This window comes from Coffea eugenioides, chromosome 1 (genome assembly GCF_003713205.1).
Source record: "Coffea eugenioides isolate CCC68of chromosome 1, Ceug_1.0, whole genome shotgun sequence".
Lineage (NCBI taxonomy): Eukaryota > Viridiplantae > Streptophyta > Magnoliopsida > Gentianales > Rubiaceae > Coffea > Coffea eugenioides.
Genome location: NC_040035.1, coordinates 5,809,153 through 5,822,458, shown reverse-complemented (window position 1 = coordinate 5,822,458; position 13,306 = coordinate 5,809,153). Strand labels below are relative to the sequence as shown.

At 35.8% G+C, this 13,306-nt stretch overlaps 1 protein-coding gene across 1 annotated transcript; it reads left to right on the top strand.

Moving 5' to 3' along the window:
* Nucleotides 1-8,066: 8,066 nt before the first annotated feature.
* On the top strand, nucleotides 8,067-10,499 carry LOC113766327 (disease resistance RPP13-like protein 4). The gene is made up of 3 exons (XM_027310531.1): nucleotides 8,067-8,198; nucleotides 9,007-10,023; nucleotides 10,218-10,499. Exons 1-3 carry the CDS (start codon nucleotides 8,067-8,069, stop codon nucleotides 10,497-10,499), a joined length of 1,431 nt encoding a protein of 476 aa, XP_027166332.1.
* The last annotated feature ends 2,807 nt before the right edge of the window (nucleotides 10,500-13,306 follow it).

Here is a 13,306-nt window from a genome sequence, read left to right as displayed (position 1 = left end):
GCAGAAATGTGAGTTTCTCTGTTTAACCATGCACTAGATACTTGAGTTTGCTTTTGTTCCGCTTCATCAGCTCTATCTTTTTGCCTTCTAAGCGACATACTTTGGCTTCAGTCTTAAACATTATGCTCCTACAAAACTTCCAAAACAAAAAAGTTCAGTTGGACTTCTGTCAGGAAACTTTCTGCATCTGTTTACAAAAGGCCAATTTTATGGCTAGAGTTCTAAATGAATCTTGCATTCTAACTATTAATTAAATTCCATATTATTTGCTATTGTCGTTAGTACTTCTAACTTGAATTCCCATATGGGATCTTCTGATTCAACTCTCTGCTTTTTGATTTAAAGTGCTCTACGTCAGAGTTTTCACAAACTGCATTGCAGGTTGGCAACGTTTTTTTCACTCAAAACAGACTTGTCACTAGGAGTGGTAGTCTGGTACATGCTGAATTCGTCAAGGTTCGTTTCCTATACATAACTGATTTCCTCACCAATTAGGACTGCTTGAATTATAATTTGGCTTTCTTACTCTCACAGGTTCATAATTTTGGACTTTGAGACTGCAGAAGGACTACTGATTCTCTGTCTGATGTACCGCTTATGCATTTGCAGCTCTACTCTAAGCAATTTCTTCAGACTGTCCATTGCCAGTTTGATGTACTGAATGAGTGATTCGTGAGTGTGAATTATTTGGTTTGTATTATTTGAACTCTTGATTGGTAAGCCCAATGCAGCTTAGCTAAAAAGTTTCTCAATGCTATGGAAAGGTTGAGGGTTAAGCACTGAGATTGAGTCACTTATGAAAATATATCATGGAGTTATGTGTAATTCAGGTGTTTGATTTTGTACTCTTGCTTGATTAGCTTTAGCATATATAGTAGGTTGTTATATTTGATGAGGTTTGAACTACCTCCTTTGTTACTTGTTACCAGGGATATTTCTTTGCCTGTACTCAAAATCAATTTCTTCAATCCTCCACAAAATTCTATGTAATCACCAAAAATCTTCAACAAATTCAGGGTATGTTTGTTTGGACTGAAAATCTTCTGCCTTTTTCCTCTTTTTCCTTGTCCTTTGTATTTCTTTCTTCTTCATTTTGTCATGCTATTACTTTCAGTTATATGTTAATCCTGAAATATATCAGTCTAATCTTCATGCGAAATCAGAACCGTTGGTTACCATATAGAAGCATATGGGAGGTATAGTACATGTAGAACAGCATTGTAAGAGCTTAGTAGCGCCAATAGCATGTTTTGGCCTTGAAATGGGGTGAGCCTCCTCTTCTCCTAAACCTTTTCCTACTTAACAATAAAACAATTAGCACTTCTATGCTCAGTTGGCTGCTGTCAAATGTCAAAGTGCATAAAAATAGGATTTTATACATAAAAGAATTTACAAAATATATGATTTTGTATGCAATTAGAATCTCTTAGATGAGGAATAATAATTTTTTTTTTGGACACGATAAATGTTATTTTACACCTACTCCTACTCTACACTAAGGGGAAGAGGTGGATCCAAGGGGGTCAATAGGGAATCCGGAGGGAACTGAACTGTCACCGAACCAAACGGATGTCTTTGCACCTGCTGGTAAAATTTTCAAGAAATTCGGAATTAGAATACAGGCTAAGAGATTCAATCTCTTGACCTACGTCTAAGGAGAACTTTAAGGCTCTCCCTGAGTATGGATACATAAATGTTCATATAAACATAGGCATAAATAGATTTTCAAAGGAAAGCTAATGAAAAAGCAAGAAACAACCTAAAGAGTAACCTTTCTATGTAAAGGTAATCTCCCCCTATTAGTGAGCACAATGGAGGACAACCTAGCATTCAAAGTGCTACCAAAAGCAGTGATCCATAAAAATAAAGCCTTTGGGAAAAGAAATGCATCAATTCCAAATATCCAACCACAAGAAAGCTGATTGAGTATTCCACAGAATTCACAATGTTGATCAACTTTTGAGCTGTTGGTCCAAGCTGCGGTGTTATACAACTTTTGCCAATTTATAATGGGGTCCTTGTCAATCCAGAACCAAAAACAGTTCCAATTTGGACTTGCAACCGAAGAGTCATGGCTAGATGCACTTAGGATTAAAACTAAAATCTTGGCAATTAGAAGCATTTAGGAGTATAGTTCGGTTAATTCAGCTTTATACTCTTCAACTATATCTGAGTTCTTAATTTGGTCGCTACACTTCAAAGTAATATAGTTTAATCCCTAAAAGATAAAATATGGCTCATTTAAGTAAATGTGTTCTGTTCTAGTCCTTAAAGTATAGAATTTGTTCCACTTAAGTATAAAATATATTCTATTTTAGGGACTAAAGTATAAAAAAATTATACTTTAGAACCTAAAATGTGACATATTTTACTTAAATAGAACAGATTTTATACTTTGAAAATTAAAATGTTGCACTTTAAAGTTTAGAGACCAAAGTGTTAATAAAGGGTGCAAAGCGGAATTTACCTAAATATTGTTCATACAAGAGTAGAAATGCACGATTAATTTATTTGTTGGCAAACAACTGATATTGAAGTCTCAAAATTTAATGGATTTAAATTTAATAGGTGTGAGTTATATGTCAATTATTATACGCTGCTCATATAGTAGTAATCTCAACATAACAAAACTCTCCTCCTTATCAGATTTTTCTGATCTTTTTCTATGGGAGAAACCTTCTCTATAGTTTCTTTTCATTTATATAAATAAAATCTCTCCTAAAATTTTCTAGTGAGAGTTTCTTCTCTCCTTAGGGTTATTTAGTGAGAGTTTTCTTCTCTCCTAGGGATTCCTAGTGAGAGTTTTGCTCATTTTTTCTTCATTTTTCTTCTATTAGATTTGAGTTTTACACACAGATGTCCGTTGAGGTACAATTATTTTATCTCATTTTTTTTTTAAATTTGGAGCTTTATAATGTAGTTTTTATTGTTCTTCAGATTTGTAGTATCCTTTCTTCAAATCTATTCTTTGGTATATGTGTATATTTAATGATGTAATTTCTGCCATTAGTATAGATGATAATAAAATTATTATATTTTATCAAAAAAAATTTAATAGGCTACCATATTGCTTTTATTAATCTCAACATTTATGGGATTACTAGAGTCATTAGATGTCAATTATTATATGGTAACATGTAATTAGCTAAAGTACTTAAGCATGGAATATAAGATAATTAGGACTAAAGTGAAACAAACCTCCAAGTACTGGGACCGTTGGTCCTTGAAAGGTAAAAACATTGACATCTCTTGATTCCAATCTCCCCATTGACTGAGGAAGAAGAAGTACACTAGAAAGTTCGTAGACTGCAGTCTCCCCAGGTACTTCAATTTTCTTCTGATCAGTTGAAATTTCTTCATGATTCATCCATTGATTGATCACATATTTTTTAAATATGATGATAAGTAACACAGAAATCTTGAGAATTTGGTAAAACGCAGAATTTGAAAATGCTAAAGTATTGGATGCAACTATTCTGTAACCCTGTGAGAAATCTTAATTAATCAGCAGTATAATATAATTCTTGTTTTGTTTTAACTATATAGAAGTTATATATTCATAAAAAAAATTATATTGGAAGACTTGAGTGCAAATTTTTTCTAAGCTGTAAGGAATTCTTGTCTCTGTAGTTGAGAATGCCACTTCAAAGAAGACCAGAGGAAATTGTCCCGATACTATTGGCTCATCTAGAAAAAGCTAGAAAATACGCAGTAGGAACAATCGGTGAGGGCAATGAGAGGGACCCTTGTTAGGACTGGCTCCAGCAAATTGGCGAAAGGATTTTTGGCAATTCCAAAAAACAAATAACAAAATAGAAATAAATAAAATAGGAACACAAAAATTTACGTGGTTCGGTCAAATTGACCTACGTCCTAGGGCGGAGGAGGAGCAATATTTTACTATGAAGAAAAAAGTACAAAAATACCTTAGGAAAGTGTTTCTAGATCCAAAACACTTAATACTAAAACACAAGAGAGTCCAAAATATTTAACTGAACAAAAGACTAATGACTCAAAGGCCCAAATAGCCCACTAATGCTCTCTTGGTTTGGTGCACTTAATCCTATCATAAGATCCCTATATTTATAGGTAACAAAAGAAAGAATTTCCTTTGCTATTAGCGATGTGGGACTAAAGCCACACTAACAAATCTCTACATTGGCGTGTCCCCAATATCGACAATAGCAAAAAACTGCTCCACCTTCTCCATATAAGCCCAATGGGCCTAAATCACCAACAACGAATACCAACTCAATTCAAGCATTGCTTGAACTTATAAACCAGAAGAGGTTTCGTGAACATATCAGCAGGATTCTCCTTGGTACTGATTTTCTAAACAAGGACTTTTCCCTTAGTAATAGTATCTCGAATTAAATGAAATTTCACATCAATGTGCTTCGTCCTCTCATAATACATCTGATCTTTAGTCAAATGAATGGCACTTTGACTATCAAAGTAAATAGTGGTAATACCTTGATGTAGACTAAGTTCGCCAAACAGACTCTTCAATCATAAGGCTTCTTTGATTGCCTCAGTTATGGCCATATATTCTGCCTCCGTAGTAGATAAAGCTACAACAGGTTATAAAGTAGCTTTCCAACTAACTGCACAACCGCCAATGCAAAATACATAACTTGAGAGTGATTTTCTCCTGTCAAGATCTCCAGCATAGTCAAAATCTACAAAACCAACCAAAGTGTTATAATTTCTCTTAAACTCCAAACAGCAATTTGAAGTCTCTTGCAAGTATCTGAGAATTCACTTCACAGCCTGCCAATGTGTTTTTTCAGAACAAGACATATATTTGCTAACCACACTGACTGCTCGTGCAATATTTGGACGAGTACAAACCATTGCATACATAATGCTGCCAACTGCATTGGAATAAGGACCCCGTGCCTATATTCTTTCTCTTCAACTGACTGTGGTGACTGAGCTGCAGATAGTCTAAAATGACTAGCAAGAGGAGTAGTCACAGGTTTAGTATCTTTCATACCAAACTTCTCCAAGACCTTCTCAAGATAATTTTCTTGAGTCAAGAATAATTTTTCAGCTCCTCGATCTCTTTTGATTTTCATACCAAGAATTTTCTTAACTTTTCCCAAATGTTTCATTTCAAACTCACTACTTAACTGCAACTTCAAAATATGAATTTCTGACAAATTCTTGGCAGCGATGAGCATGTCATCAACATAAAGCAACAAATAAATGAAAGAACCATCATCTAACTTTCGCAAGTAAACGCAACTATCATACATGCTCCTTGAATAACCATGACTCAACATAAAAGTGTCAAACCTCTTATACCACTGTCTTGGAGATTGTTTCAATCCATATAAGGATTTCTTTAGCAAACAAACATGGTCTTCCTTTCCTTCAACTTCAAATCTCTGAGGTTGTTTCATATAAATTTTCTCTTCAAGTTCACCATATAAGAAAGTTATCTTAACATCAAGCTGCTCCAATTCCAAATCATTCGTGGCAACTAAAGCAAGCAAAATACAAATAGAGCTATGTTTAACAACAAGTGAAAATATTTCATTAAAATCAACACCTTGTACCTGACTATAGCCCTTTGCAACCAATCGTGCTTTATACCTTGCATCTTCAATCCTTGGAATACCTTCTTTTTTCTTGAAAATCCATTTGCATCCAACAATTTTCTTATCTGGAGGCGGCTTCACAAGAACCCAAGTAGCATTTCGATGGAGAAACTCAATTTCTTCATTTATCGCAACCAACCACTTAGTAGAATCATCACAAGAAATCGCATTTAAATAGATAGTAGGCTCATCAACTACATCAGTTTCTTCTGACAGACAAAGCATATGCAACCAAATTTGCATATCTTTGTGGTGGTCGAATATCCCTCTTTGGTCTATCTCTGGCAATGAAATATTTTTCCTTTTCTGAATTATTTTCATCAGTAGATTCAGATGTATCTACTGGCACTTGTTGAATAGAAGGATCAGAGCTACCAATCTCAAGCTCCACCTGCTTCTGCATATTATCATCTGTTTGACAAGAATTAGACGACTCCTTCTTGGACGATAATATAGAGAATTAATGAAAAGTAACATCTCTACTGATTATAAATTTTGGAGATTTGGAATCAGGATACCATAATCTGTATCTTTTCACCCCAGAAGCATACCCAAGGAAAATACACCTTTTAGTTCGAGGTTCTAATTTTTCATTATTTACATGCATGTATGCTGAACACCTAAAAATTTTAAAATCAGAATAATTAGCAGGAGTACCTGACCAAACTTCCTCAAGAGTTTTGAAATTAATAGCAGCAGAAGGAGCATGATTGACAATATAACAAGCCATATAGATTGCCTCTGCCCAAAAATCCTTTGTCAACCCTGCATTAGATATCATGCACCTTGCTTTCTCCAAAAGTGTTCTGTTCATACGTTCGGCCACATCATTTTGTTGAGGCGTCATCCTGATAGTGTGATGCCGAACAATTCCTTCATTCTTGCAAAATTCATTAAATTCTCTTTCACAAAATTTCATGCTATTATCTGTTTTAAGCAACTTGATCTGTTTACCTGTTTGTTTCTCAATCAAAACTTTTCATTGCTTGAAAGTGAGGCAAACATCATTCTTATGTTTAAGAAAATAAATCCAAACTTTCCTTGAATAATCATCAATGAAAGTCAACATATACCTAGCACCACCCTTAGACGGAACACGAGATGGATCTCAAAGATTTGAATGAATATAATCAAGAGTACTTTTCGTCTTATGGATTGCTGGAGAACGGAAGCTAACTCTTTTTTGCTTCCCAAAGACACAGTGTTCACAGAATTTCAATGACCCAGTACTCTGACCACAAAGAAGTCCCTTTTTGCTTAGAATGCCCAAGCCTTTCTCGCTCATATGTCCAAACGCATATGCCACAATTTGGTGATGTCAGAATCAGATAATGATGATGATGACGAAACTGCAACCGAGCCTGTGACAGCAGATCCCTGCAAAACATATAAACTATCAAACCTGCAAGCTTTCATTACAACGAGAGCACCTTTAGAAACCTTCATAACGCCATTTTTAGCTGTGTATTTGCACCCAAGAGCTTCTAGGGTGTCCAAAGAGATGAGATTCTTTTTCAAATCAAGAACACGTCTAACATTAGTGAACATCCTTACAATACCATCATGCATTTTAATTCGAATTGTACCCATACCAACAATATTGCAAGCGGCATTATTGCCCATCAAAACAATTTCACCATTATAAGATTTATAAGTGAAAAATAAATCTCTATTGGGACACATGTGATAAGAGCACCTGGAATCTAAAATTCATTCATTTTTAGACCTTGTCCTGTCATCAGTCACAAAGAAAATATTTCCTTCATTCTCATCAGTTGCAACACCAGTTTCAGCAGTCTCAATATTTTTCTCACCAGGTTTTCCCTTTTGTTTCAATTTATTTTTCAATTTGAAACAATCTGCCTTAATGTGACCCATTTTATGACAATAATTGCACTTCATATTTCTATGTCTGGATTTAGATTTAGATCTATTTTTGTCAAATTTTCTTCTGTCATTTCTGCCCCTAACAACCAGACTTTCTGCCTAACCTCCATTAAATTTTTCAATAATATCCCTGTCTATCTACTCCTTAGATTTTAATGCACATTTAATTTTTTGATACGAAATTGTTTCTTTTCCATAAATCATAGTATCATGAAAATATTTAAAAGATTGGGGAAGAGAACACAAAAGTAACAGGGCCTGATCCTCATCATCAATTTTTGAATCTATATTCTCCAAATTCATAATAATGGAATCAAATTTAACAAGATGTGAGAGTATAGATGTACCTTCAGTTATGCGAAGCATACATAGACTTTGCTTTAAATAAAGCCAATTCTCAACTGTTTTCTTCATATACAAGGCCTTTGCCGAAGTCTCAATGGCTACCTCTTGCAAAACCTCGTCAGAGAGATTTGCCTTTCCTTCTTATCTATCTTAGCAAAATTTGCATCTATCACATTTCCTGACTTTTTCTCGATTCCGTGTATCGCTAGATTAACTCCGTCTTGAACCAAAATGGGCTCCATCTTAAGCTGTCACATCCTGAAGTTGACATTCCTGTCGAATTTCTCGACGACAATCTTTGTTATTGTCATTATTGCCACAAAAATCCAAAGCTTTCGAACAACAATGAGTAGGCCCCACAAGGTGAGTGGACCCGACAGGCTGATCTCACAGACAGGTTCTACTGGTCCTACAGGAGGACCCCACTGACCCCACAAGTGGACCCTACGAACCCTACAAACAGGCCCTACTGGTCCCACAGGCGGACCCCACAAATGGACCAGTGTCCAAGGATATCTTTTTCGATGTGGAAGATCAGATTTAACTGCGACCACAGAGCATATTCAGAATAACCTCAAGTTCTGATACCAGTTTGTTAGGACTGACCCCAGGAAATTGACGAAAGAATTTTTGGCAACCCAAAAGACAAATAACAAAGCAGAAATAAATAAAACAGGAACACAGAAATTTACATGGTTCGGTCAAATTGACTTACGTCCACGAGCGGAGGAGAAACAATATTTTACTATGAAGAAGAGAGTACAAAAATGCCTTAGGAAAGTGTTCCCAGACCCACAACACCTAATACTAAAACACAAGAGAGTCCAAAATATTTAACTGAACAAAAGGCTTAATGACCCAAAGGCCCAAATAGCCCACTAATGCTCTCTTGATTTGATGCACTTAATCCTATCATAGGACTCCATATTTATAGATAACAAAGGAAAGAATTTCCTTTGCTATTAGCGATGTGGGACTAAAGCCACACTGACAACCCTTTAGTTTTGAAATTCAAAGAAATTGAGATCGAACTAGGCAGCATGAAACATTTATTCCCTAGGATCAAACATTGGAAAGGAATACTTGTGGAACAATTCAGAGGTTTGGAGCAAGAAATTGATGATGATGATGTATTTAAGCACCACAATAATGTTAATGAGATTCTTGAAAGATTGGAGCACATCAGTGGGAGTGTGGTGTCTATAAAACAGCTTTTTCAGCAGTTGAAAGGCAGCTGATGGATAGAGCACGTACAATGTCGTTTTCTGGAATGCAATTCCCGTTTGGGGAGGTTGTTGGCGAGGATCAGGCATCATCTGAAGAGTGGTTGAGACTTGGTGTGGAGGAGAAAATATATGCAAGCAAAGCAATGTCAAATTTTCGAAAAAGTTTCGACTGTCTCGAGAGCTGTCAGCTAAAAGCATGCTCCTTGTGTCTTTCGATTTTCCCAGAGAACAGCATCATAAAGAAAAGACCCCTTATTTACTGGTGGATGGGAGAAGGCATGGTCACTAAAACTAACAACAGGACATCGGAGGAGGTTGGAGAATCTGTATTTAAAGATTTGATAAACGAAGGATTCATAATTCCAATTTGTGAGAACTCTTCTCCCAATATAAATAGTTGTATGGTGCATCCTTGGGTCCGTAGAATGTTGATCGTGGTTGCAACATGGAAGCCTAGCATTGGCCATCATCGTGCACTTTTATTGGCGGGAAGTAGTGATTCGTATAGTGCAATGACTGAGGATACTCTTACAGTTTTCAATGTAACTGAGCAATACCTTGGATTTAAATCTGACTGGCTCTCCAAATTGAAGACTGTTGAGGTTCTTCAATTAGGCCGCTGGCAAAGCTCTGTCAAACACCATATGGAAGTGGAAAATGAAAATTTGGTAGTCGACTTGAAGAAGAAAAAGAAAGTGGAATATGACGTATCTTTGAATGGTTTGGGAACTCAGACATCCTTAAGATATCTAAGCCTCAGAGGTGTTTCCAGATTGACTGCCCTACCTCGTTCGGTGCTTAACCTGATAAGCCTTGAGATTCTTGATTTACGAGCATGTCATAGTCTGGAGAAACTGCCTTCCGATGTATCAGCACTTAGAAACCTTACTCACTTGGACGTATCAGAGTGTTACCTGCTCGAAAGCATGCCAAAGGGTATTGAAGAGCTCTCTGCTCTCCAAGTACTTAAGGGTTTTGTGATAGGAAATGTCAGAAGAAATCCGTGCAAGCTAAGTGACCTTGCTCGGTTGAAAAGTTTAAGGAAATTGAGCATACAAATTGGGAGTGAAGTTTTAGGTGAAGGGGAATTTTCAAACTTGAAGACTTAAGGGCCCTTCAAATTCTGGTAATATCATGGGGAATAATTTCCTTGCAGTTGAGTACAGAAGCTGCTCTGAGGTCCTTCTCAGTCCCACCAAATCTTAAGAAACTTGATCTCAGGTGTCTACCCATAACGACCAGGCCTAACTGGCTAGAGCCTGTTGGATTGATATCTTTGGAAAAACTATACATTAGGGGAGGTGAACTCAGCAGCTTAGAGCTCCAAGATGAACAAAAGTGGAAAGTTAAAATTTTACTTTTGAAGTATCTGAAGAACTTGAAAGTTGACAAGCCAAAATTACACGAAATGTTTCCTGAGCTGGAGTACTTGGAGTAAGTCAATTACAACAAGATTGGTCCAAACAGATATGATCCAGATATTATATGGAACAAAACATAGCATGAGAAAGCAATTGTATCAGCAATTTGACTAAGTTTTTCTGTTACTTTTTGTTTACTATTTCATTCTAATAGCTCCTGGTGTCTCTCTTCTCTGTCCAACTCCCATTACAAAACAAGTTATATTACTCGATTAGTATAAGCAGATTTTTTTTGTTGTTTCAGACCATGATTTGTGTTCTATTTCAGTTGGTGTTGTATGAATCCTTTTTCCCCCTACTATTGTCTCAAGGACTTTTTTTTAATGAATTTTTTATGCATAGAATTGCCAGAAGAAGTAACTGAAAATTTTCTTGTTAGTGTTGAAATCTCCTCTTTCAATCTCATAAGAATGATGCTTCCAAACTCCACTTTATCAGAGCAAGATGCTTCTCATCTATATGCTTAAGTACAATATCCTAAAAATTGATTAGTAGAGGAGAGAAATAATCTGGTGGAAATGACGTGATAACTGTTATTCTTTATTTGGTCTTACAAAACTATTCCTACATGCATGGTCTGCAGAGTGGGCAGAAAGATACATTGCTGGTGGAAAATTCCTTTTGCTTTAAATTCTTACTTGAATAAGAGTATTCATGTTGTTTCAACATGCCAATTTGACCCAAGAATTTTTATCTTTTATTTTTTGTGTGGATGGAAAAGAAAAACAGGATAGTAGAGTCAAACAGAAGAACTCATTAATCAGTTGATGCTCTTCTTCTACAACTGAAAACCTTTTATCTTTTGTGGTTAAATTGGATGATTGCCCTTCAAAATATAAGATCACTCAATCTAATGCTGTCCTCTGTCAATGTCTCCATATTTCACAGGTGCAATTTCTTGAATAAGCTCTCCAAATGGTGTTTTTCAGCATTTCTGTCGGCACTTGTATCCGTGTCTTACACATATCTGCCCCAAACTAGAATCTTATGTATCATTTACAGCACACTCTTGACCTTTTCCAATTCAGTTGAGATCCATCTCCTGATAGCGAATGGATTTACCTTCTCACCTCTTTGATAGATTAACAGGGAAAATTTCAAATTTCTTAAATAAACAAGCAGCTAACAAGATATGTCACTGCAATAACAGTGTCAATGACCAAATTCCCAATGAAGCTGGTCTGTCTTCTTTGACAATTATCTTTAGTCAGGCCCCAAAATTTTGAGCTATCCTCCTTAGACTGTTGCCAAGCTTGTGAATTTCATTGGCCACCAAGTTCAAAGTGATTTGTTGACTCAAGTGGCTACAACATATGCCACTCTCTCTTTGCCGCAATGGGATAATTTTAACCTTTATTTTTTTGTTAATGCCACAATTTTATGAAACGTAAATAGAAAATTAAGAAAGGACCAATAACATGATAGAACCGTATGTTGGCATCTTTGTCAATTTTATGCATTTAATTTGGTCATATGAGTATCTAGTAACTAGGTTTTTGCCAATGAATCATCATTTCTCTCTTTGAATACTACACATTTCCTGAAGGATTATTAGGCAACCATCAGCAACAATTTCTAACCTTGTACTCAGTATGGAGATGTGCAAAGATCTGACTTTGTTGAACTTGTAATAGTTCTACTACCTGAGAATTCAGCATCTCTTCAGTAATAAGACAGAACATTGGATTATTTTTGTGGATAGACATTATCAAAAATGTATAATAGGTCAATCAGTTGACATGATATACAGGATGAGTAAGAAAACAATTCCTCGTACTAGGCTACCTGAGATGAGATTACTACAAGGGAGCAAATAGAAGACAAAAAGTATCAAGTATACAACAAATGTCACCATTTTTATCAAGAGATTCTCTTTTTTCCCTTTTTCAAACTTCAAAAAACTTTCAGAGCAGCTCAAGATTTTCCAAGGTATTCCCGAACAACACTTAACGATCATGGCTTCAAACAGTTCAAGGGACTTTTATGAAACAACCAAGAGCTTACTCATTCATAAGGATCATTGCCTGTCTAAAGGGAATAGGAATGATTTTAGGCTTTCATGATTTTAGGAAAACTACTAGACTTATTCAAACTGCCATCTGCCCTTCTTCCATTTCATTCCAACTTTTATACATAAGGAAGACGGCTATTCAAGCCTTTCGAAAGGTATTAGATGACCTTTCATTCAAAACAAAAGCCAAATGGCACTTCAAAAAAGTAAAGTACAACCCTTCAAACAGTAAATGACTTTTCAAAAAAGTAAGAAACAAACGACTCTTCAAACAGTAAGACGACTCTTTGGAAAAGTAAAAGACAAATGACTCAGACATGAGTGGGGTAGTAAATGTCATCATCTAGTGTGTCTGATGGAGTTCTATCTGGATCAGTGATGTTGTATATCTTAATGTGGTCCATGTGTCTTCTTTTATTCCGTATTTTATTGAGATTTCTTTGTTTTTCTGTCCTTTCTTTGAAAGAGGGTGTAGAGGAACTTGCTCCTGGATCAAAAAGATCTTGTGAGTCTTGCATAACACTATCATTCACCATTGCCAGATATTCTTTCTTGGCCTTTTGAACTGCATTCCAAGGGGGATGATTGGTACAATAGTTTCAAGGACACTAATGTCCTGTCCAAATTTCTTGTGGGATGCATTGGTTTTGTTGGAATATGTACCTTTGGGTTTCTTCATACACTTCATCAATGTCTAAAATAGTATGGGGAAATTCCCTATAGACAACTGCACTTGGAAGAGTTTGGATTTGGTTTCCTGATAGATGATTTGGTTTATGGAAATGGAAGATAATATCATTTGAATTTTTTGAA